Source organism: Cuculus canorus, chromosome 2, assembly GCF_017976375.1.
Source record: "Cuculus canorus isolate bCucCan1 chromosome 2, bCucCan1.pri, whole genome shotgun sequence".
Taxonomy (NCBI): domain Eukaryota; kingdom Metazoa; phylum Chordata; class Aves; order Cuculiformes; family Cuculidae; genus Cuculus; species Cuculus canorus.
In genome coordinates this window covers 110,238,672-110,264,715 of record NC_071402.1, presented here as the reverse complement: position 1 = coordinate 110,264,715, position 26,044 = coordinate 110,238,672, and the positions used below count along the sequence as shown (strand labels likewise).

At 46.3% G+C, this 26,044-nt stretch overlaps 1 protein-coding gene across 2 annotated transcripts in view; it reads left to right on the top strand.

Moving 5' to 3' along the window:
- MATCAP2 (microtubule associated tyrosine carboxypeptidase 2) overlaps nucleotides 1–26,044 on the top strand; it is a 121,981-nt gene that overhangs the window by 15,865 nt on the left and 80,072 nt on the right. The window contains exons 3-7 of one of the 2 annotated variants that reach the window (XR_008448424.1): nucleotides 769–912; nucleotides 3,075–3,207; nucleotides 4,405–4,710; nucleotides 5,657–5,754; nucleotides 10,110–10,926. Coding sequence is in view for 1 of the 2 variants with exons in the window: in XM_054057978.1 (XP_053913953.1) it covers nucleotides 769–912; nucleotides 3,075–3,207; nucleotides 4,405–4,710; nucleotides 5,657–5,754; nucleotides 10,110–10,271 (843 nt within the window). In the remaining variant the exon portion in view is untranslated. Of the gene's footprint in view, nucleotides 1–768; nucleotides 913–3,074; nucleotides 3,208–4,404; nucleotides 4,711–5,656; nucleotides 5,755–10,109; nucleotides 13,510–26,044 lie in introns of those variants that run through there. The other variant, XM_054057978.1, reaches the window with a different exon arrangement.

Here is a 26,044-nt window from a genome sequence, read left to right as displayed (position 1 = left end):
TCACACTCCACCAGTAACTTCTTCAACATGCAGAGTTCAGATCATGTTACAGGCATTGTGCTCTGCTTTCCACCCACAAAGGACTTCTTTAACAGTGGCAATACGTAAGAGAATTGTTGATACCGCTTTTTTGTCTAATGAGGGGGCTTATAAAGAAGTGTTGATTTAAATGAAAGGTTTAAAGAAAGTTCTGTGAATAAAGTTCCTGTTCTCTCTCCTTCTTTCTGAAATAGACACCCACGGTACAGAGGATTTCATCAAAGGAGACATTTTTGGTAGAAATATTATTGTTAAAATTATAGTTACACACCTGCTATACAGTTATACATGGTTCAGCATTCCTAAATTAGAGAACGCCAAGAAATGAAGTGAGATGAAAGTAATACTTGATCTTTGCTAAATTCTTTGGAAAACTATAATAAGAATCATGCTGACACTTTAAACTGCAAATGTCCTTTTGACCTTTTATGTCTGATTTACAAGGCAGTTGCAAAACATTCACAAAATTAAAGAGAAAATTAGTATTATTTCACTAGACTGATAATAATCTGTGTCATGCTGATCTGTGTGGGTCCAAGATGATCAGAGTATACTTTTTCAGTACTTTAGCACTGATGTATTACTGAAGATGTCATAGTGACTTCCAATGAGTTAAAAAAAGAGAGCGAGCAATTGAGAGGGAGAGAAAGCATACACGTGCCAGTCTCACACGGGGGTCTTACTGGGGTCTTACTGCGTTCATATTTGCTGTGCTTTTGTATTTTATAGTCCATTAACATTATGGAGCGGACACTGCAGAAATATGGGAGCTATGAAAAATTTGAACAGGCCACTGGAGGCAGCTTGCTGACCAAAAGTCGTATCTGGAATCATGTCAGGAAATATATGGTGAAAGAAGGCTGTCTTGGTGAGGTAAGTCATACACTGGGTCAGGAAGGAAACATTTATGTAGATCTTAGAAACTACATGGATGGACCTGAGAGACCATTTGTGAGGCACTTCCTCCATAATTACAAGAATATTCCTTACATCATATTTTTCTCGTCTGTGCCCAGTCTAATTTTCTAACAATTGCAATGATGTAAATTCCTTGTGAATGCTTCAGCCATCTCTCTGAGCCTGTTTCCCAATTCATATATGCTTGTTCTAAAATTCACCTGTTTTGGGAGTACCCAAGAATGACACCTTTCCTTCCCTCCTTTTTTCAGCTACTTGGAGACCAGCACGTTTCCGTTTATTCATCAGTTCTGCCATTTGTTCTCTTGCATCAAATTACTTACACCAAAGGGCAGAGTTAAGAAAAGGCCAAGGAAAATAAGCAGCAGCCCGAGACTGATTTTTAAGAAGCAACACAAATGAAAATGACATAAGTGAATAAATATGTCTGAAAGATGTTGGCTTGTTGAGTTGGTTTGAGAGCTTTTTTTCTCCTGACTTTCACCATTTAATTTTTTAGAGCCCTGTGCAAAACTCATGTTTCCTGTATTTGAGATTATAGAAGTCCAGTTTGACTGAGTTACATAGAGTTGCTTGGGAGAGTCAGATGAAATTGAATTTGGAAAAAGAGAATTATTCCAAATGAAAATACATGGCGACACAGTACAACGCTTGGATGAGATTACTGGCAGTGAGCAAGAGACATCTGGAATGGGATCTCAAGAGACAAAAATGACCTTTAAAGGTCCCTTCCAACCCAAACCATTCCATGATTCCATGAAACTAGGTTTAATTAATAGACATAGTATCATTTGGAGAAACCTTTAAACTCATCACACCTGTTTGCAAGAGTGATAACAGATTCTACCTCTATTTCTAAGAATGAGATTATAAAAGGTACAGTTTAGACCAAGCAGAAAAAATAGTTTTGGTCTTTGCTGTGCTTTTATCTCCCTTTGTGTTCATTTTTGTCTTCCTCAAGGAAGTAGGATACACTCTCAACAAATATTCTATGTCCTCTTTAATGAAATGCTTTACTTTTTCTCTAAAGCAGCCTTAACACATGATACTTAGTATGGCCTAAAATATTACAAAAATACCCTCTCTAGCTGAAGAGATGTTAATAAAGCTAAGTGGTACCCGTGCTTTAAATCTAAATATTTTAGGATATACCTATCTATCCTGAGTTTTAAATGTAAGTTTTATGGGGCTGATTGTTTGCCATTGAACTTGAAGCTGAATGGTGGATTTTGAATACAGGGAAGTTTCACGTTAATGCTTTTGATCCCCAAGTCCTTTTTTTTGTTCACTTTGATATTAAAAAAAAAGATTTCTATTGTAGGTACTCTCCCTTGTACTCTTCTGAACAGTACTGTTTCTTTAGGTGTTACATGAAGAGGGAAAGGTGCTTAGTCTTCAAAGTCTCCCTTCTTTCCGCCCAGTCGGTTGCTTAAAAGTTCTTTTTAAACTCAGATAATAAAAGATATCGATATGCAATAATTTCCCTCTCTGGCAGGTTTTGTTTTGTCTTGTTTTGGGTTTTGGGTTTTTTTTTTTTGTTAACTAATTTTCCCAGAGAAAACAGGAAAACAAGAACTACATTCCTGCATAAACCAAAACTATACCAGTATTTTAATAATATTTCAAGTCTGCATTGTGCATCAGGAAACAAAGTACACTTCCCCCTCTTTGATGTGGCTTTAGAATTGTGACTAAAAAGTTTCAGACAGTTAAATGTTTAGATACCCAGTCAATTTATGTGTGCTTATGTAATATTTTTCAGTAACAGCAAGATCATTAGATACAGTTCAAAAAATGGAATTTTCTCTGTTACTCTGCATATTACCACTCCCCGTCCCCTCCAAATCTAGTCAGTATTACCATAACAGATTTTAGTCTCATGTCTGTCTACCTTAACCCTCATGCTGAGTCCCATTAAAGTCTGAGGTTTTGTCAGCAGCACAGGTGACTAGGATAGTTCAGTGGAGTCTGAAGTGTCTAACTGGTGGTTGCTGGTTGCAAGGAAGAATTGTGAATGGCAAGGGAACAAAGAGAAATAATGGAAGGGCCAAAGGAAAAAGCAAGAACAGGAGTGAAAAGCAAAGAGCTCTTTGCTACTTGAACTCTCTTGTCTTCAGATTGTGGTCCATCTCACAGAAGACCTGCTATCTCGAGCCTCAATGACAGTGGTGAATGGCCGTCCCACTCTCACTATCAATATCTCCACTGCACGAGAACACTGGTTGGAAGGGATGCTGAGACATGAAATAGGTATGAGCATGATATCAGTTCTTCAGGCAAAGGGGAATACTCGCATGCATTATTACTTATTTTTGGAACAATGCACTGTGCAAATACAGAAAGAGGGAACCTCCCTGTCTAAAGAACCTATGCTGTAGGTGTGCTAAGGAGAAGGAGAAACCTATTTATCACTGCAGCATGCAGTAAAACAAAGATAATCCCCTCGAGGATTCTTAGGGTTCACGTACATCGGCATTTTAGGTCAGATTAGGAGTGAGCTTTTGAAATGAGTCCACCAGGTAGTCCCACTTACTGCACTGAGGTTCACATGCCAAACAAAAGTTGGAGCAGGCAAAGTGTAATCCTTTCAGATGATGGTAGCCCGAAGTCTATGCTCCAGGGCATATCTTCTGTGCTGTCACTGCTCAGGGATATTTTTCTCTCGAGAACAATTTACAGCTACTCTGCAGTCAAAAAAGGGAAACAAAAATAATGTGACCGTTCAACCTTAGCACCTGCCAAATCACTTTACAAATCTGCTTCTCTTTTACCTCACTGCTTGAAAGCATAGGCATGCTTTAAGTATGAAGAATTAACCCAGCAACTCCTAAACGTGCATAAGATTGCCTTGATTTTACATTACGCAAGATTGGTCCAGCCCTATGGAAAATTTCCACAAATTCTAAGCGAATCTGTTTTGATTAAGTACATCAAAACTGGATAAACTTGGCTAGTGCCCGAATTTCAACTGAAGAATAAGCCCTGCAATTGCCTTGAACCACCGCTACCCACATTGTGAGGGGCCATAGCCTCTCCCAGGGCTGCAGGAAGGCTGTTTAGTCACCTTCAAGAGGCAACATTTTTGCCCCCTTACTTTGATTCTCCTTCCTTCTGTTCACTACGATGCCCAGCCTGTGCTAGAGGCATTCAGTATGGAAGACACTTTTGAAAATTCCTTTCCATGGATTTATGATCTCAGATCCTGCTGATGTTTGTATCCTTTAGGCATTTTCAGGAACGCCACTTGCAGTCAGCAGGTAAGTAATTGCACTGTGTATCTACCTCTGACAAAAGTCTCTGCTGTAGACAAGGCTAAAGTGGGCACTTTTCCTAGTGCCCTATCCTACCAGTTCAGAGTCCTGAATAGGAATCTCTTTCCGTGTTTTGTATTTTTTTTTTTACTTATTAGTTGCTACTGTTTTGAACCCCATATTCCTTTCTTTTCAGGAACTCATTATTTTCGGGGTTTTAACAACAACAGCCAGCCCTGGTGCAACTGGAATGGACGTAGGAAACACGGCTTAAAACCAATCAACCCTACTGAAGAGGGCCTAGCGAGCATTCACAGTGTCTTGTTCCGCAAAGACCCTTTTCTTTGGAGAGCTGCCCTGCTCTACTACACAGTGTATCAGGCTAGCCAAATGTCCTTCAGTCAGCTTTTCCAGGACCTGGGGAAGTTTGTGAAGGACCCCAATACTAGGTGGGATTACTGTGTACGAGCCAAGAGAGGGTGGACTGACACATCCCAGCCAGGTGGGTTCCCTGTTTGTCTTCTCTATTTTTGTACTTCAGAGAGTTTTTCAGAACACACACAGAGCTCCTTCGTCATGTAACAATTGTGGAGCCCTCAGCCCCGGAAACATGGACCTGTTGGAGTGGGTCCAGAGGAGTGCCACAAAAATGATCAGAGGCTTGAAACACCTCCTCTATCAAGAGAGGCTGAGAGAGCTGGGGTTGTTCATCTGGCAGAAGAGAAGACTCAGAGGAGACCTTACTGTGGGCTTTCAATACTTGAAGGGAGTTTACAAGAAAGATGAGGGAAAGCTTTTTAGCAGGGCCTGTAGAAATAGGACAAAGGTTAATGGTTCTAAAAAGAAGTTTAGGCTATATACTGGGAATAATTTTTTTTTTTGCTGAGGGTGGTTAAATACTGGAACAGGTTGCCCGGAGAGGTGGTAGATGCCCCATCCCTGGAAACATTCAAGGCCAGGCTGGATGGGGCTCTGAGCAACCTGATCTAGTTGAAGATGTTCCTATTCACTACAGGGTGGTTGCACTAGATGACCTTCCTTTCCAATTCAAACCATTCTATGATTCTATATCACACAGTAAAACCTTTGCAAATGGGAGAAATGGGACTTTATAAAATGAGGAAGAAAGATTTCTACTGTTGAAAACAAAACTGAAAATACACATCCATGACACTTTTAAACTGAGTCAGTAATACTTACATTTGACGTCCTTTGTCTATTACAAGAGGTGTAATGTTACTGTGGAGATTCACAGACACCATCTTCTGTACTTGATTTCTTTCTCTGGCTAGTGGGTTTTGCCTTCTAGCTAGGTTTTGGGAAGGTTTTCAAAATCTGGGATATAAATATCTAGTTTTTAAAAGTAAACTTGTTCTGCTTATAATGGCTTCTGAGAATATACCTTGAATAAACCCTGACCAAGTATGATGCATCTCGATACCTTTTAGGCTGTTTCAATAAGGATCAGGTGTACTTGGATGGCATCCTTCGAATCCTGAGGTACAGGGAGTCCATTGATTTCCATCTTCTGACAGCCCTTGGGAAGGTGAGTGGACTCATTCTTACCAAAGGGAACAGTTGTATCATTTCAGCAAGCCTGCCCGTAAAGAGCTACGAGTCATTGTGTTCTGGTTTACTTGGATCTAGAAATCTCTGTTCTGTATGGCGCTTTGTGTTACACAACACAAGTTACAAATATTTAGAGGTCCTAAAAATTTCTACTGACTTTTCCTCATCCCTCACCTATCAGCTTAAGATTTTACGGTCATACCGCTCAAACTTTCCTTTCCTCCCTTTACAAGGTACTACCTAACCTACAGTACAACGGACTGTTGGGGGAGCGTGACAGGTGCTCGATAAGGTGGTGGTCCAAGTAGAAAACAAAATTAACCATTTGATGCTAATGCATTCCTTTCCACCATGAGGAGTTTTACATCTCAAATTTCTTTCACTGATGGTACCTTGGATGTTTTTAAAAAAGCATTTTTTTTCTTCCCCCAGAATACGTGTTTTTTCTGCAGTCACGTAACAGGATATTATGTCCATTCCAACTGCCATTTCTTGTTTGTTCTCAAAGTCTTACTAAGTGCAGAAACGTTTTCACACTTCCTGAACCAAATCCTTGGATTACTAAATTTTCACAGTTCATGCTTACATAAACTGGGATTCAAGTTAAAGTTGTTATGCTTGCACTTAGAGAATGTATACCAACATTTCTGCCTACTTGACAATCAAGGGATGATAAAGGGAAGTGGCATATTATGATATAGGGGTTTGGTCCAGATTTAAGAAGTTTTGCCTTTAGTGTCAGAAACATCCATATTCCTGAGTGGAGCTATTTAGGTAACTGAACCAAGAGAGGAAGCTCTGAAAATTAAAATTGCACTGTCAGGTAAGTCTCTGCAACATATGCTGTTCCTGTCCTGCTTTCTCCCTTTCTCTGGAGGATTGTCAAGCCACTTCAGAAACATAATAAGTCACTCCTCATATAATTATGGATTCCACCATAATCCACGTGGCAAAGAATCCACATTAAGGGTGTGCAAGCAATTTAACTCCAGCAGTATGGCAATTTTAAGTGTTTCACTTTACAACTTCTAAAATCACGGGACCTCAATGTCTACTCTGAGTGATTTTGCTGCACACATAGTCTGCAATCAAACTGAAAATTTGTGTATAAGAGCAGTGCTTGCTCTCAGCATCACAGATCAGTTGTTGCCTGCAGGGACCTCTCAAAACACTCTAATCCAATGCCCATGCTTAAACAGTGTCAGACAGATCAAGTTGTCGGGGATGACGTCCAACTGGGCTTTGAATTTCTCCACTGATGGAGGCTCTACAACCTCTATGGGTGGCCTGTGTCAGTGTTTTACCACCCTCACCATAAAAAAAAATGATTTGTGTTCAGATGAAATTCTGTACCTTTAACTGGTACCCATTGCCTCTTGCCCTGCCAGTGGGCACTGCTGAGAAGAGCCCCACTCCCTTGTCCATTCCTTCCCATCAGATGTTTCTATACACCGGTAAGATCCCCCTGATCCTTCTCAGCTCTCCCAGCCTTTCCTCAGAGGAGTTATGCTCCAGTGCCTTAATCATCTTAGTGAAGCTTCACTAGGCCCACTCCACTGTCTGCATATCCTCTTAGGAGAAATAAGTTCCCCAAGTGTGGACAGTTGCACTGAGGTCTAGCCGGCAGTTATTATGAGTTTATCACCTGTCTAAAGGGTGATTTATTTGCTTGTTTAGGGTAGAATAGGAGGATCACGTTGTTCCAAAGTGAGTATTAAGCTTGGCTGGTGTGTCTTCCAGGTGAGAAGAAAAAGTGCAGGATTCAAACATACGACAGCCTAGCATTTAGTGGGAAAATTTTGATTGCCTTTTGAAGATTTTCAGATACAGATAAGCTCATCTTCCTCTGCATGCCTACCTTGGGCATATTTTCACTGCAAATACAGTAAAAGTATGAACATAATTGGAAAGGAAAGCAGTCAACTATACTGCTGACAATGAATTGCTTCTGTGATTTAGTAGGTAGTTAATACAGTTGTAAAATTGGAGCACTACTTTCTCGTGTGAATGTACTTAAGACAGAGCCATGATGAAGTTTCTGTGTCTTCTCTTCTCATCTGAGTGCTGGAGACGTGGCTGATGGAGGCAGCCTTGCCTTCTTGACACTTCTGACGTTACTTACAGTGTTTAGGAGACCGGTGTGTGGAAACAGAGCACATGCAAACTGTTCGGCATTCCTAGAAGTGACTGAGCTTGAAGCTTGAGAAAAGAGGCAGTTTAGAAGGAGCAGTTTTAAAACTGCAGGAAAGAATTGAATGTGGGAGGCACTGCAAAATATTTGTGTAATAATCGCTTGCATGTAATATTAAAGAGAAATAGAATGCAGATATTGGGTGCACTGTAGTATAGCATACTACCAGAGTTATAAAAAAACAAAAGCAGAAAAATGTCACCTACTATTTTGTTTCCCAAGAATGGGAACACATTACAAAAAGCCTAAGTAACTATCTTTTAGCCTCGGACTTTTTTACCTAGTACAATGATTTTAATTACATGTGGTAAGGAAGACAACATCTTGCTACAGTAGGATCAGATTGTGGTTTTGATCTCAGGGTGTTAACTTTTGTCATTTCTTAGCAATTACAAGGTATGGGGAAATGCATCCCATTCAAACTATACCTCACCTCACAGATACTTGTTTCTTGGTGGCAGCAGTAACAGAAACACCTGATGATAAACACAATGGGGAGTGGGTCCTTTTTCTTTCCTTTCTTTGGGAGGAAAAGAGTTAGAATTTCAAGGTGGGACAGGAGGGAGAGTCGGTATTTGATCTCATGTCTCCAGACCGAGAGGAGACAGTATGGTTTTGTATAGCTCCTCTCTATCTACTTTTAAATACATTCATCAGCTGTAATGCTACACCATCTTCAAACAGCACTATCTTAGTGACTTGAGTAAACCTGGGCATGGGTGTGTGTTCTTGTTTTTTAATCAGGATACATCTTGTTATTGCAGCTAGAGAAGCACACTTGTACTCAGAAGCAAATTCATTCTCTGCAGTCTTTGTTCGCCTTCTCATCAGTGGGATGTGCACCTATCTGTGATTGCCTCTATGGAGCAGGTTTAGCAATCTAAATTACACTGCCCTGCATTTCCAGATCCATGCCCCTCACACACTGGTGGGTTATTCTTGCTCACTTTAATCTAGTTAGAAGCCATCACCTGCTAAAAGGGCAGTCTGTTTCCAGGGAACCTTGACCATGCAGTGCTCAGCTCCTTAGAAGAAACATGGGGTAAAAAGAAAGGAACAGGCTCACTCTCAAGCCACCTGGCACAAACTTGCTGTGAGGAAATAGGAGGTGCCAGTTAGTAAGCACAGCCAGGCTTGTGGGTTTTGACAGTACCTATGTGTCTCTCTGTAGGGTACTCAGAACACGCAGCTTGTAGACAAAGCAGCAACCACATAAATTTCATTGCACTGGATAGCTGCCCAAGGAGTGCTCTGTGCTTGCAGGGCAGCTTGTGTAGCTATTGCACAGCCAGAGCATTCGTCCTTTCTGGACCATCATTCACAGCTCCCAGAGCTACATGAGCTCATGACTTTAAATCCTAGCTTGTAGAATCATAAGACTGTGGGGAAAAATATCAGCTTTTATTAAAACAAACAAACAAACAAACAAACAAAAGGTAGTAGGCTCTGTAGTATCTGGAAAACGTTTGAGAGGTTCACACCTAAACCTAGAAGGGTCTGATACCAAGAGGCAAACCCAGTCTCTGCCCTACTATTGCATGGGTAAAACAAAATGAATTGGGATGCTTAAGGGTTTCCCATGCTTTAGTTATTGACTAGAGGCGAGTTTTTAATTTAGCTTGGCATAAGCACATTTGCTAGTGGAAATGGAAACATCTGAGTTCAGGTCAGCTGGCACCATTCCTTTCCCAAAGCCAGAGCCTGCCTGCTTCCTGTGCCATGCCCATCCTGCACTCCTTTTCCAATTCCTCATTTTTTGTCTCAGTGTTTTTTCTATTCTCATGTCAATCTTTCCACCTCTTTGAGAGGTGACTCCAAGATTCACGTATGCTCCATTCTTTCCCTCTCTGTACCTGCAGCTGCTGTAGGTCATTCTCATTCAGGTTCCTATGAGTCTGTTCACTGATTGAATCAAAAGCAGAATTGGGAAGCATGGAGGCATTTACTACAATTACATTTTTTTGCACCTTCCAGTGATGCACACAGATACTCATGTTTTCAAAGGATTCTCATCAGCTTTCAACCACCCTCACCCCCATCTCCACCAGGCTCTGAACTCTTATCTACAAGAGAGAATTTAGAACTGCAGCAGAGATGTAACAGGACTGTGGTCCAAAATTAACCCATCTCCTTCCTTACAGATCTCATATGAGGATGTGGACCGCTTGAAAGGATTGGCTGTGATTGAGAACATGAGGGTACCACACTTTTTGCAAGACCATGCCCGTTATATGGAGCACTTGGAAAAGATCATGGAAGTCAATGAGCTGACTGATGAGGAGCTTCAGAATCTCATAAATTAACAGGATTAGTCCACCATTAATTTACTCTGTGAGGATGTAGAACTGGAGCTTGCAGAAATGGACTTATGAGAGGTGGGGTGAGAAGGAAGGGTTGCCAGAATCCGTGGAATTCAGAAAAAAGTTCCTTTATGTTCCTTTTGCATTGTGATTGTATACTGATTATTTTTCAAAGGGTTTGTGCATTTTTTAAAAATTGGCTTAGGAATTCCTTTGCAGTGGTCTGTCCAATCGTGTGCTCTCTTCTGTATGCTACGTATAGTGCTTGATGCTGTCTTTTGTAATATACTGTCTTTTCCCACACAGGTTTAGAGGTGGAGGAAAGGAGAGAGAGGAGAAATTAGTTCACTCGTGTTTACCCTGTCTTCGGGCATAGTTCTCATGGTTCCTGAGAACAGAAATGCTATAGATTACACTACATCACTGTCTGCATAACTCTTTCCTGTTAAGTCATCATTGCAATGACAAAAGAAAGTTTTAAAACAAAGTTCACAGAAGCACATCTTTGTGCCACAACATCAAAGCTCTGTAATGGTTTAAAGAGTTTTGGGATTTCTTTTACCTGGAGACTCAGCATTTAAAAAAAAAAAGAAATGGTAGCACTCTTTTCATGACTGTAAACAGGTTGCAAAGCTATCCCCCTTTATACCCTGAAAAAGTTTTGCTGTTCCACATCATTATCTGTGTAGTATGCGTCTGAGGAAGCTGAATTCTGGAAAGGGTTTCCCTCCTTTGAGGACAAGCATGTGTACCAAGTTCCACAAGGCAGTGTTTTGGAAGAAAGATCAGGCAGAACTGTGATTTCACGACTCAAGTGTTTTAAATAAATTCAGGAACACAGGGACGTGACTCAGCACAGCAGGCAACAGCCACTTCTTCTTCAGCCATCTGAGGCTACAAAGGGTCGAGTCAACTTTTTGAGCAGTACCTCCATGCTACAGCAACTTTGAGCTTGCAGAGCTCCTTGAAGAAACAAGATGTGAATGGAAGGAAAGGAACACTCTCAAGTGCCCTCTTGCTGTGTTCCAAGAGAAGTGCTGCACCACTCTGAAGCAACCTTACCTCTGTTTCAATTGACGGTGCTATATCCAGAACCAAGAAGAGAAGGCACCTTACCGTAAGGCATAGCCAGTCACATGAGCAATAGCTTAGGTGACGCAGGAGGACCCGCTACATAAACTGCATTTCCTGATGCCAGGGTATTATGGAATTATGGAAGCAAATTGAGTTTTGCACCTCTAAGTACCTCGATAAAGGGTTTTATTTTAGTAGCTGCCATTTTACTCCTCTAAACTCTTGGGAAGCAGCTGTGGTAGGAAAGGCTAGGCAGAAACTAGGGAGAGATTTGGACAGGGCATTTGCCATTTATTCCTCTTATGCTTTGGCCCACTGATAACAGGCCTGGCATTGCAAAAGGGGAGTAGATGGAGCCCAGGTATCCTCTGCACCGCAATTGCATGGACCGGAGCCCCGATATCCCTCCCTCCCTCCCTCCCCACTTATCCCGTTCTTTAATGAAATGGGTGGAATTACCCTCCCACCCTAATTTACACGCAAGGCATTATCAGCCACGGCAACAAAGTCTTAAGAACACATTTTCTAATCCATAGCAAAATCTGTGAGGAAAAGCTCTCAGTTGGCTAAGAGGGCTGAAAGTTTTTGAATAATCCCATGAAAGCCGCTGCCTTTTAGATAGTGTTGCAGGTGCATTTGCAGTGCCTGGCTGGCTGACTGCTTAGAACAAGAAAATTCATTCAACTAGCATAAATGTACTCCATTTGGTTCTTTTCAAGGCAGGGACCAAGAACTGCTTCCAGCAGCCTTCATTTTGTATTGTCAGTATTGTTGACGAGCTGAACGCCTTTCAGCCTCTGTATACAGAAATCAAAGACCTTTTCCTCTCCTTCTCATCTTCAGGCTGTCTAGTTTGATCCCTGATAACTTTGGCTGCCCAACACAGTTTCAGAGCTGTGCTGAGTAGACATGGTATTTCGGCAGCCTGAGAGGAACCATTTTCAGTCCCACATGCATGTGGTCCAGGTTTTGGTTCCTTTGCCAGAAGCAGCAAGGATGAGGTCAAGATTGCAGTCAAAAGCTGCCTTTGGAGTAAATTGGGCAGAGGTTGTTTGAGCTACCCCATGGAAGAATCTGGCTGACTTTGCTGACCCAGGGGTACGCAAAAGCACCTCTCCTTTATGAAAGAGACAATTCTGAATGGATTGTTCTCTTACAGGAGGGATCCCTGCTTTCCTCCAGTGACTTCTACATAAACAAAGTGCTTTTCCTCCTCCCTCAATAGTAATGTCTTATAATCTAAGCGTGTGTACATAACATGTCCTTGAAACCAAGAGGCTGTGCTAGTCACCCTGCTTTGCCATGAAATGCCATGCCTACAGCCCTACATCCAACAGCGAGTTGACTCCTCTACCACTCTGTAGTGTGAAACGCCACTGCAGGCCTTTTGGCTTTAACTGACAACCTGCATCGTCTTTTCTTCAAAGCAGTAGGTACCATTCAACTTCTGTTCTTCGTTACTCTAGAAATAGATTTGTCTTGTCCAAATTTGGAGTCTGGAAGTGGTCAGTAGCAAAGTAATACTGTAGCAATAGATGAAGCTGTCAGCTTCTGATTTTGACATCAGATTTGCCTTTCCTCTTTTGTAAAAGTGTTTCCAATTCGGAAGCGTAGCTTTTGTAAATTTTCCTGATATTTTTTTTTTCCCCCACTGTGAAGAGCCTGGTTGCTAAATCATGATACTGAAGTTCTGTAATCAATTGTATGGACAGTAGTGCGTGTGAGCTCACATCATTACACAGTTTTCTGACGTCAGTGATGGGATGACAGCCTTTCCTAGCAGTCCGGCTCTGTTGCTTTGCTCTATGTCCAAGTCTCGCTATTTCTGCATTATTTCTATACAGAACCGTCAGGGTGAAAGTTGAGAGGGACCCTGTCTAAGGCAAGAGAAAAGCAGAAGGAAACAGCTGAAACAACTGGAGTTTTTAAGGCAGTGTTCATTCGAGTGTCTTCATAATTTTCATAGTATATTAGCCCCAAATGCAGAAGTTATTCAAGTTCTTTACAGGATGCAGCTTCAAATGAGATTGTGTGTCTTTAAAGCACTTACAGAGGGAAGAATCTATTTTGGCTTCACTGAACAATTATGGACTTTCACAGCTGAAAGGCTATATTAGATTCAATTCAGAAAATCTGGATATTGAAACTCAAACATGTTCATTTGCATTGATTCAATAAAAAAAAAAGTAACATGCCATCAGGATTACCTTTCAAGGCATACCAATACCCTTCCCATTAAAGTTGTCCAAATTCATTTCTTATGGTGCTGCTGAAAGATTTTTGTGTCTTCCCCAAGTGCCAAGTGCCTCTGAGACAATGTAACCCGTTTTCCTGAAGTGTCTATGGAAACCTAGTGCAAAGTAGGGTGTTATTTCAGCCCTTTAGATGATGAAGAAACCAGGGCTGAAGTTACAATTCTACTGGGCACCCTTCCAGCCGAGGACTACAAAGATGATGGGAGGGCTGGAGCACCTCTTATATGAGCACAGGCAGAGAGACTTGATCTTGTTGAGCCTGGAGAAGAGAAGGCTCCGAGGAGACCTTCTAGCGACCTTCCAGTACCAGAAGGGAAGGATGCCTACAGGAAAGCTGGAGAGGGGCTATTCCTAAAGGCTTGTGGTGACAGGACCAGGAGGAATGGGTATATATATGTGTGACCCCTAGGAAGAGGGTCTGCCTCGGGGCCGGCAACCCATAGGTCTTTTTCTGAAGGATGCTGGATGGAAGGGGGGTGGGTGCATGAGGCTGTGGTTGGGGGAGGGGTTGCGGGGGGGGGGTGGGTGAGGAGGAAGGGGGCGGGGCATCACCCCCATGTCACAAAGCCGTCACCCGGCAACGCAGATGGTACCGTCCCCTGGGGCAACACAAACTGACATCGACCTGTGTTCTGCTGGCAGACCTGGCCAGGCAGGTAGCCTGAACACATCGCAGAGTAAGTCCTAGGAATGCCAGTGGAATTACACGGAGGGCCATTGTCAGAAGGCTCAAATGAAGGAGAACAGGGCTCGGGGATCTCCTGGGAGGCATGACCAGCCTGTGGGAGGAGAAGGTATGTCTTGCTCACATGCTCAGAAAACAGCCCATCACCAGCTCTGGGATCAGGAAGGAATTTTTTCCCCCAGGGCAGATTGGCACTGGTCCCTGGGGTCTTTTTTTTGCCTTCCTCTGCAGCACTGAGCATGACCACTTGTCAGAGCTCCTCTGGTCCACTGTGGCTGGCTCACCGCCTGCTGCTCATGCACCACGAAGGTGGCCTGTCGTGACCTCCAGCCTGGTGGAGGAAGGCTTTTTTTTCCCCACGGTGGGCTAGCCAGTGTCCCCGGGGGTTTTTTTGCCTTCCTCTGCAGCACTGAGCACAGGCCCTCGCCAGGGCTTCTTTGGGCCGTTTTGGCTGAGTGCCTGCTGCTCACGCTCCACGCAAGTGGCCCTCGTGCCCCACATCTGGGGGGAGGAATCTTTCTTAGAGTCCCAGCGCAGGCCCCAAGGGTGGCCCGTGGGAATTGCTTCTTTTCCTCTGTAGCATTGAGCACAGCCCCTAGTCAGGGCTCCTTTGAGCCTTTCCAGCTGGCTTCTTGCCCGCTGCTCTTGCACTTGTTTTAGGTTATTTTGACTCTTTTATGGTCTTTAGGTTATCTTTCACTCTTTGATGGTATTTTAGGAGTGGTTTTTACAATCCTTAATGATATTTGAAGAAGAAGGTTTCTGTTGTTTTATGTTCTATTAGGTTATTTTCTGACACATTTATGGTATTTTTGGTAATTTAGGCTCTTCTATGGTGTTTTAAGTAAGAACCAGAGAGGAGATCAGAGGACCAGAGAGAAGTGCAGAGAGGAGAGCAGAGGAGCAGTTTGGTGCGCAGAGAGGAGTGTGCAGGAGCAGGAGGGAGCTAGCTCTGGGCTCTGGAAAGAATTTCCACCCAGGGCAGATTGACACTGGACTCTGGGGGGTTTTTGCCTTCCCCTGCAGAACTGAGCATGAGCACTTTTGAGGGCTTGGCCTTACTTAAGAGAGTGCAGAGGAGAATGGAGGACCAAAGATGAGGAGGTAGGAAAATTTTTGACAAGCACAAAGGAGTAGAAAGGAATGCAGAGGAGAAGAGAGAAGCTGAGAGGGAAGGAGCAGGAAGGAGCACAGGTAGGATGGAGGGAGCACGGAAGATCAGGTAGGAGCATGGAGAGGAGTGTGGAGGAGCACGAAGGAGCAGAGAAGAACATAGAGGAGCAAAGAGGAGCAGAGCAAGTCCCAGAGAGGAGTGCAGGAAGGAGAGCAGAAATGAGAGAAGAGGAGCGGGAGAGGAACGCAGAGGACCAGAGAGGTACACAGAGTACCATTGAGCATGGATGAGGAAAAGGAGCAGAGAGGAACGCAAAGCAGAGAAGAAGAGCAGAGAAAATCACACAGAGGAGTGCAGGAAGGAGAGCAGAGAACCAGAGAGGAACACAGAGAGGAGAGCAGAATAGCATAGAGGAGTAGCGCAGAGGAGCAGGTAGGAGTGCAGAGGAGCAGGTAGGAGTGCAGAGGAGCAGGTGGCGGCACAGACAGGAGCATGGAGGAGCACCAAGAAGCAGAGAGGAACACAGACGAGCAAAGGCAGGCAGAGAATATCGCACGGAGGAGTGCAGAAAGGCGTGCAGCAATGAGAGAAGAGGAGCAGAGAGGAGCACAGAGAGGAGCATGCAGGAGCACAAAGGAAAAGAGAAGAACGCAAGAGAGCAAAGACGAGCAGAGAAAAGTGCAGAGGAGCCCAGGAATGAGGGAAGAGTGGCAGAGAGTAGTGCAGAGCAACAGGAAGGAATGCAGATGAGCAGATAGGAGTGCAAAGATGAGCACAGAGGAGCACAAAGGAGCAGAGCGAAATGCAGAGGAGAAAAGAGGAGCAGAGAAAAGTGCAGAGGAATGCAGGAAGGAGCCCAGAGAGGAGAGCAGAGTACCAGAGAGGAGAGCAGAACAGGAGGCAGGAGTGCAGGTAAGTGCGTGGAGGGGCCGGTAGGAGAGCACAGAGGAGCATTGAGGAAGATGAAGTAGCGGAAAGGAACACAGAGGAGCAAAGAGGAGCAGAGAAAAACACACAGAGGAGTGCAGCAAAGACAGAAGGAAAGAGAGCAGAAGACCAGAGAGGAGCGCGAGCAGGAGCACAGAGCTTTTGGGAAGAGCACAGAGGGAAACTTAGAGGAGCACCAAGGTGCAGAGAATGACATGGCGGAGTGAAGAGGAGCAGAGAAAAGCAAAGAAAAATGCAGGAAGAAGTGCAGCAATCAGAGAACAGGATCGGAGAGGAACACAGAGCACCAGAGAGGTGTGCAGAGAGGAGAGCAGAGTAGCAAGGAGAGTGCAGATAAGAAGACAGAAGAGCAGGAAGGAGTGCAGAGAGGAGCATGAAGGAGAACAAAGAGCAGAGAGGAATGCAGAGAAGAAAAGAGGAGCAGAGAAAAGTGCAGAGGAATGCAGGAAGGAGCCCAGAGAGGAGAGCAGAGTACCAGAGAGGAGAGCAGAACAGGAGGCAGGAGTGCAGGTAAGTGCGTGGAGGGGCCGGTAGGAGAGCACAGAGGAGCATTGAGGAACATGAAGTAGCGGAAAGGAACACAGAGGAGCAAAGAGGAGCAGAGAAAAACACACAGAGGAGTGCAGCAAAGACAGAAGGAAAGAGAGCAGAAGACCAGAGAGGAGCGCGAGTAGGAGCACAGAGCTTTTGGGAAGAGCACAGAGGGAAACTTAGAGGAGCACGAAGGTGCAGAGAATGACATGGCGGAGTGAAGAGGAGCAGAGAAAAGCAAAGAAAAATGCAGGAAGAAGTGCAGGAATCAGAGAACAGGATCGGAGAGGAACACAGAGCACCAGAGAGGTGTGCAGAGAGGAGAGCAGAGTAGCAAGGAGAGTGCAGATAAGAAGACAGAAGAGCAGGAAGGAGTGCAGAGAGGAGCATGAAGGAGAACAAAGAGCAGAGAGGAATGCAGAGAAGAAAAGAGGAGCAGAGAAAAGTGCAGAGGAATGCAGGAAGGAGCCCAGAGAGGAGAGCAGAGTACCAGAGAGGAGAGCAGAACAGGAGGCAGGAGTGCAGGTAAGTGCGTGGAGGGGCCGGTAGGAGAGCACAGAGGAGCATTGAGGAAGATGAAGTAGCGGAAAGGAACACAGAGGAGCAAAGAGGAGCAGAGAAAAACACACAGAGGAGTGCAGCAAAGACAGAAGGAAAGAGAGCAGAAGACCAGAGAGGAGCGCGAGTAGGAGCACAGAGCTTTTGGGAAGAGCACAGAGGGAAACTTAGAGGAGCACCAAGGTGCAGAGAATGACATGGCGGAGTGAAGAGGAGCAGAGAAAAGCAAAGAAAAATGCAGGAAGAAGTGCAGGAATCAGAGAACAGGATCGGAGAGGAACACAGAGCACCAGAGAGGTGTGCAGAGAGGAGAGCAGAGTAGCAAGGAGAGTGCAGATAAGAAGACAGAAGAGCAGGAAGGAGTGCAGAGAGGAGCATGAAGGAGAACAAAGAGCAGAGAGGAATGCAGAGAAGAAAAGAGGAGCAGAGAAAAGTGCAGAGGAATGCAGGAAGGAGCCCAGAGAGGAGAGCAGAGTACCAGAGAGGAGAGCAGAACAGGAGGCAGGAGTGCAGGTAAGTGCGTGGAGGGGCCGGTAGGAGAGCACAGAGGAGCATTGAGGAAGATGAAGTAGCGGAAAGAAACACAGAGGAGCAAAGAGGAGCAGAGAAAAACACACAGAGGAGTGCAGCAAAGACAGAAGGAAAGAGAGCAGAAGACCAGAGAGGAGCGCGAGCAGGAGCACAGAGCTTTTGGGAAGAGCACAGACGGAAACTTAGAGGAGCACGAAGGTGCAGAGAATGACATGACGGAGTGAAGAGGAGCAGAGAAAAGCAAAGAAAAATGCAGGAAGAAGTGCAGGAATCAGAGAACAGGATCGGAGAGGAACACAGAGCACCAGAGAGGTGTGCAGAGAGGAGAGCAGAGTAGCAAGGAGAGTGCAGATAAGAAGACAGAAGAGCAGGAAGGAGTGCAGAGAGGAGCATGAAGGAGAACAAAGAGCAGAGAGGAATGCAGAGAAGAAAAGAGGAGCAGAGAAAAGTGCAGAGGAATGCAGGAAGGAGCCCAGAGAGGAGAGCAGAGTACCAGAGAGGAGAGCAGAACAGGAGGCAGGAGTGCAGGTAAGTGCGTGGAGGGGCCGGTAGGAGAGCACAGAGGAGCATTGAGGAAGATGAAGTAGCGGAAAGGAACACAGAGGAGCAAAGAGGAGCAGAGAAAAACACACAGAGGAGTGCAGCAAAGACAGAAGGAAAGAGAGCAGAAGACCAGAGAGGAGCGCGAGTAGGAGCACAGAGCTTTTGGGAAGAGCACAGAGGGAAACTTAGAGGAGCACGAAGGTGCAGAGAATGACATGGCGGAGTGAAGAGGAGCAGAGAAAAGCACACAGGAATGCAGGAAGCAGTACAGAAAGAGAGCAGAGGAATGAGAGAGGAGCACAGCTTGCAGCACAGAAGAACAGGTAGGAGTGCAGAGAGGAGAATGTTAGAGGACAAAGGAGCAGAGAGGAATGCAGAGGAGCAGAAAGGAAGGAGCAGATAAGATCACAGAGAGGAGTGCAAGAGTGCAGGAAGGAAAACAGGATTGCAGAGAAGAGAGGAGCACAGAGAGGAAAGCAGAGTAGCAGAGAGGAGTAGAGGTAACAGAGGAACAGAGAAGCAATGGGCCGCAGAAAAGAACAAGAGTGAGGAGCAGATGGCACAGGAGACAAGCGGAGCGGTAGTGATGAGCCTAGAGAAGAGGCAAGAGGAATGCAAAGCTAAGATCAGAAGTGAGGAGAAGGCTCAGAACGTTGAGAAAGGGATGAGAAGAGCAGTGAAGGATAGAGGAAGACAGACGAGCACTGGAAACAGAGGAACAGAAAAGCAGAGGTGTGCAGAAAAGGACAGGAGCCGAGCAGAAGAAAGGAGCCTAGAGGAGAAGAGTGGAAGAGAAGAGCAAAGAGGAAGATTAGCACAAGTTTGGCCGAGGATCATACTGGAATCGGAGGAGGATCAGAGAAGGTTGATCAGGCCAGTCGCATCAGGCCACTCTTGGAAACCCCCTGACATGGGTCTAGGTTGAGGGAGACCAGGGCTTGGGCATCTCCTGGGAGGCGTGACCAGGCTGTGAGATGAGGAAGCAGGTCTTGCTCACATGCTCAGGGAATAGCCGATCGCCAGCTCTGGGGTCAGGAAGGAATTTTTTCCCCCAGGGCAGATTGGCACTGGTCCCTGGGGGTTTTTTGCCTTCCTCTGCAGCACTGAGCATGACCACTTGTCAGGGCTCCTCTGGTCCACTGTGGCTGGCTCACCGCCTGCTGCTCATGCACCACGAAGGTGGCCTGTCGTGACCTGCAGCTGGGTGGAGGAAGGCTTTTTTTTCCCCACGGTGGGCTAGCCAGTGTCCCCGGGGTTTTTTTGCCTTCCTCTGCAGCACTGAGCACAGGCCCTCGCCAGGGCTTCTTTGGGCCGTTTTGGCTGAGTGCCTGCTGCTCACGCTCCACGCACGTGGCCCTCGTGCCCCACATCTGGGGGGAGGAATCTTTCTTAGAGTCCCAGCGCAGGCCCCAAGGGTGGCCCGTGGGAATTGCTTCTTTTCCTCTGTAGCATTGAGCACAGCCCCTAGTCAGGGCTCCTTTGAGCCTTTCCAGCTGGCTTCTTGCCCGCTGCTCTTGCATCCCCAAGGCACCACTTGTGCCCGGGCTTTCTCTGGCTCTCTTGCCCGTTGCAAATTTCCAGCAGGAGTGAGCTCTGCTCTTCCCTTGGCTGCATTTCCCCACGGGTTCTTGCTCGTGCAAACCACCTTACGCTTGGAAGGGCCCCAGGCTCGCCCCACCATCAGGAGCTGACACTTTACAGCCCTCCCTGCCTACAATACAAGCACCGGACAGGCACGAGAGCGCTTTTCATGCATCACCGGTGAAGAAGCACGGTGGAGCAAGTTTTGGGAGGCAAAAAGTATGCTTGTCATCAATGCATCTTAGACTTCGGAAAATATCACACGGTACCACGCACTACTACTATTACTTCTTCCTTCTCTTCTGTGCGTGTGGTCATTCCTGATCCTCATTTGTTCCATTCTTGCTCTTGAGGAAACAGGGACAGTTTGGTCTCTATTCCTGTTGCTACTTTCTGTAGCTCCATGGCTTGCCTTTTGCCAGGCTGCCAGGGATGTTTTTCCAAGCTAAACTGAAGAGCACATTAGCCAGCTCCTGGCCACCCGAGTGCATTGTGTTAATGCTTGTGAGCATCGGCTCTGAAAGAGAGTCAGAAAAATAACAGAAAATAACATAAAATAAAATCCCGTTTCCACTTGTATTGTTTGTGTTATGTGTCCTTGAAAGAGATTTTGGAGCTGAAATCTCCTGGCATTTCAGGCCAAGAATATTGTTGCTATTTGACTCAAGTGGAGTCAAATAAGGGGAAGGGGAAAGGGAAAAGGGGGTGGGGGAAAAGGGAGGAAAGGGAGGGGGAAAAAGGGAGGGGGAAAAAGGGAGGGGGGAAAAGGGAGGAGGGAAGGGAGGGGGAAAGAGGGGGGAAGAGGGGGAGAGAGGGGGGGAAAGAGGGGGGAAAGATGGGGGAAAGAGGGGGGAAAGATGGGGGAAAGAGGGGGAAGGGAAAGTGGGGAGAAAGGGGGGGAAAGGGGGGGAAAGGAGGGGAAAAGGAGGGGAAAAAGAAGAAGAAAAAGAAGAGGAAAAAAGAGGAAAAAGAAGAGGAAGGTTTATGTGGTGCTACACTTAATGGTATGCAGGACAAGCTCTGAGCTAGGACTGAGGGCTCCATCCAGGAGAGAGGCTCTTTGCAATGCACGCTCCAGGCCCATCCAGGGCACAGGGGCAGAGACGGGCACCCCTGCAGCATCGCTCAGGCAGGGGCTGAGCGCCCTGGGCTGAGCCGAGACACCACCTCCCCTGGGCCCTTGGCAAGAGACAGTGAGGGTCGGGGTCCCAGGGGAGCACAAGGCCAGCCACGGAGGCCTGTGAGCCCTGCCAGGACCCTGACCAACAGCTCTTGCTCACCTCAACAACATCTGGAACCATTTAATGAAGGAGCACATCGTGCTTCAGACTGGGCCTCACTCGTGCCAGAGATGGGGCAGGTTTGCTGTCCTCTGGAAACCCACCTCAACTGGATGAATAGAGAGCCTTTCAAAAACTGCACTCCACACATGCTTTTTGCCAATTTGTCAGATGCTCCAATTACCTCAAGGTGATCCGCAGCTGTCTCCTCCACCAGCAGCTCCGTGCTTCTTTCCCACAGCATGACTGAGCCAATGCCCGGGCTGAGGCACGGCTGCCCATTCCATGCCTTCTGCTCGGGGCGGGGCGGCTGGGAAGAGGTGGCATCAGCGATTTCCTCAGCGTGTACTGCAAGGGGAAGAGGAGGTAGGAAGAAGAATACATTAGCACAGACGAGCATAAGCCAGCGCAGTTCACCTGGAAGGGACCCAGAAGGATCTCTAGTCCAACTGCCTGATCGCTTCAGGGCTCAGCAAAAGATAAAGCATGGTATTATGGGCATTTTCCAAATGCCTCTTAAACACTGACAGGTATGAGGCATTGACCAACATCCTAAGAAGCCTGTTCCAAGGTTTGACCTCTCTCTCAGTCAAGAAATGTTTCCTCACGTCAAGGCCGAACCTCCCCTGACAGGCACAGCTTTAAGACATTCCCACGCAGCCTGGCACTGGGTACCAAGCAGAAGCGATCAGCACCTCCCTCTCCACTTCCCCTTCTCGGGAAGCTGTAGAGAGCAATCAGGTCAGCCCTCAGCCTCCTTCTCTCCACAGGCAAACCCCTTGTCCTGAGGTGCTCCTCAGAGGACATGCCTTCCAGTCCTTTCCCCCGCTTTGGTGCCTTCCTTGGGACTGTTTGAGTACCTTCCCATCCTCCTTAAATTGTGGGGCCCAGATCTGCACAGCAAACTCAAGGCGAGGCTGCACCAACGCTAAATGCAGTGGGGTAATCTCCTCTTTTGACCAGCTGATCATGCTGTCTTTAATATGCCCCGGTTTGTGGTTTGCCCTCTTGGCTACCAGGATGCGCTGATGGCTCACATTGAGCCTGCTGTCGACCAGCACCCCCAGATCCCTTTCTGCAGGGCATCTCTCCAGCCACTCCTCTTCTGTTTATACTAGGATCTGGCGTTACTCCGTCCCAGCTGCAGAACTCAGGACTTGGTTTTGTTTAATGCCATGCCAGTATCCTCAGCAAACTTCTTGAGGGTGCACTCAACTCCTGCATACAGATCATTGATAAAAATATGGAAGAGAACTGGCCCTAGCATTGAGCTCTGCAGAACACTGCTGGTGACTGGTTGCCAGACTGTTGTGGCCCCATTCACAACAAGCCTTCAGCCCTGTCCTTCAGTCACCTACCTGCACATCTCACAGTTGCCCAACTTGTCCAGAAGGATGTTGTGAGGGACAGTATCAAAAGCCGTACAAAAAGGCAGAGAAACAACATCCTCTACCTTTGTAGAAGGATTTCAGAAGAGTTAAACAAGACTTTCCCTTTGTGAACTCGTTGACTGTGCCTGATGACTGTGTTGTCATGCCTTTCAGTAGCACCCAGTATGAGGTTCTCCATCATTTTCTTTTCTATCTACTGGTGGATAAAAACTGGTTGGATGGTAGTATTCAAAGAGTGGTGGTCAATGGTTCAAAGTCCAGATGGAGATCTGTGATGAGTGGTGTCCCTCAGAGGTTTGTACTGGGACCGATGCTGTTTCATGTCTTTATCAATGGTATTGTCATCGAGATTGAGTGCACCCTCAGCAAGTTTGCAGATGACACCAAGCTGAGTGGTGTAGTTGCCACACTGGAAGGATGGGATGTCATCCGGAGGGACCCGGACAGACTGGAGAAGCGGGTATCCAAGAACCTCATGAGGTTCAACAAGTCCAAGTGTAAGGTCCTACACCTGGGTCGGGGCGATCCCCATTTTCAGTATCCGATGGGAGATGATGTCATTGAGAGCAGTCCTGTGGAGAAGGACTTGGGGGTGCTGGTCGATGAGAAGCTCAACGTGCGGCAGCAATGTGCGCTTGCAGCCCAGAAGGCCAACCGTATCCTGGGCTGCATCAAAAGAAGCGTGGCCAGCAGGGTGAGGGAAGTGATTCTGCCCCTCTATTCCTCTCTTGGGAAACCTCATCCAGAACACTGTGTCCAGTTCCGGAATCCTCAACATAAGAAGGATATGAAGTTGCTGGAACAGGTCCAGAGGAGGGCTACAAAGATGATTGGAGGGCTGGAGTACCTTCCCTACCAGGACAGGCTGAGAGAGTTGGGCTTGCTCAGCCTGGAGAAGAGAAAGCTCAGAGGAGATCTTAGAGCGAACTTCCAGTAGCGGAAGGGAGCCTACGGGAAAGCTAGAGAGGGGCTTTTCATAAAGGCTTGCGGTGATAGGACAAGGGGGAATGGGTATAAACTGGAAAGGGGCAGATTTAGACTAGCCATTAGGAAGAAGTTCTTCAGCATGAGAGTAGTGAGACACTGGAACAGGCTGCCAAGGGAAGTTGTGGATGCCCCATCCCTGGAGGTGTTCAAGGCCAGGTTGGATGGGGCCTTGGGCAGCCTGATCTGGAGGGATGTCCCTGCCCATGGCAGGGGCGTTGGAACTGGATGATCTTTAAGGCCCCTTCCAACACTAACTGTTCTAGGATTGTATAATTCTGATTCTGTGAAGCAAGAAAGAACACAGATGGAGACCACACAGCTAGGGCTCACACAAATGAGCAGGACGGGGTTGGACAGGCATGGTTTAGAAGAGAAACTTCCTAAGGAAACTCAGTGGCAGGAGAAATGTGGCCAGTAACACAGGAGTGGCTTCAGGCCACAGAACTCTCCACTGGCCTGTGTGATGCTTTGCAGCTTTGGAGGAGAAACAGGGGGCACACACCAGCACCAGCCCCCCAGCACAGCTGCTCTAATACAGCCAAGCTGGACTCACATTCAGTTCTTGTCACAGCAGCACCCTGAAAATTGGGCTTGGATTGTCTCATGGGTAATACATACCTAGGGGCCCAATTTCCATCTCATGACATAGCCCAAACAAGAGACCACTTGGGCTGTCTCCTCCAGCTTACTTGCTTATTTCTCCTGCTCAGATTTTGCCCTGGTCTCTAGCACTCATCCTTCGGGCAGTGTTTCTTTAATTCCAGTCTTTCACCTGCCTTTTTATCTCAAGAATACATCCACTACTATAGAATCCGTCTCTCAGCCTAGAAAGTAACTCAATTCTCTCCCACCCACCAAAAGAATCCACCTGCCATCTATGAGTCAACCTCTTGTCATTCCTCTCCCCCCAGCAATATCTTAAAGCTGAGGTCCCCTGCATTTTTTTATCTTCTTGTATTACAGCTTTCAGAAAAGAGGCTTTTGCAGGTTTTGGCAATATCTTAAAGCTGAGGTCCCCTGCATTTTTTTATCTTCCTGTATTACAGCTTTCAGAAAAGAGGCTTTTGCAGGTTTTGGCAAGATTTGTCACCAGACACACAGTACCACGTGGGGAAGCCTCCAGTTGCAATTGTCTTTTCCATCTACTCTCCCTTCTTCCTTTACCAGCCTCTCTCCTTCACGGGTCCTCAACTGTCTCTAGAGCAAAAGAAATCTTTTTCCTTCTGTTTTGAAGTTAAAAACATGGTGAAGTGTGACTCTGGGCGCACACCTTGCCAAACAGAGCCCTGCCTGCTCCGTTGGCACCTTGCTGCTGGTGACAGAAAGGAGCGACGCTGAGTCCCCAGCCTGGTGGGACAGGCTTATCTCCAAGCATAAAAGCAGAGCATGGTGCTACAAGCAGACATACTACTCCCTCCATCCCAGAAATGACGGACAGGGAAAAAGCACGGTGTTTTTTCAGCTGACCCTTTGGGTCTCCACATACGCCTCCATACATCCCCCATTAGGCACAGGAAAAAGGGCAGGGAAGAAATCTAGCACAAGCACTTCTCCTCTGGCACCTTTCTGACAGAAGGAAGCACTTGGGTGGACGAGGACTGGGTGAGAAATCCTTTCCAAACAGATGGGAAAACCTCACATGCGAAGGGGAAGAGTAGCATGGCCACAAAAACATGAGGAAAATGAGTTACAGTCCTACAATTGAAAGAATCGGGTTAAGGTCTCCTCAAATGAAACAAGACAAGAGTGTTGGTCTGGAGAAGGAAGAGCTTCCTTGGAAGCCACTCCCTACAAAATCGTGGGAAAGTGCTCTCTCTGAAAGGTTGGTGTTGGTGCTCCTTGTGTTCTCTCTTCAGACAAATTTTGAGCAATATTGCAGTTTGAGTCTGTGCACATTCCATTTTATTTTCTTTTGAAACAAGGCCCATGCTTTCACACAGCTGATAAAAAGGCACCGTTGGAAGTCCCTCCGGCTCTCACCGCCAAAAGGAAGGGTGATCAAAGGGTTACCCAGCCACGTTTTTCCTAAGCACACGCTTAGTCTGCAGGTACTCTGGAGTAAGTCCTTTTGTGTCCTTTGATTCTACGCAGGATATTTTTGACTTCCAGGTAAAAATTGCTTAAGACTTGAAAACCTGAAGACCAACCAATCAAAAATCTCACCTTACAACCTTATGAGAAAAGGGTCTGCTTGAATGTGCATGGGTATTTACATTATATACTGTCCTATACACACGGAGCGCCTCATAAGACGAACTTGATCGCAGAGTTGCAGCATCCTGCCATTACTTATAAGCA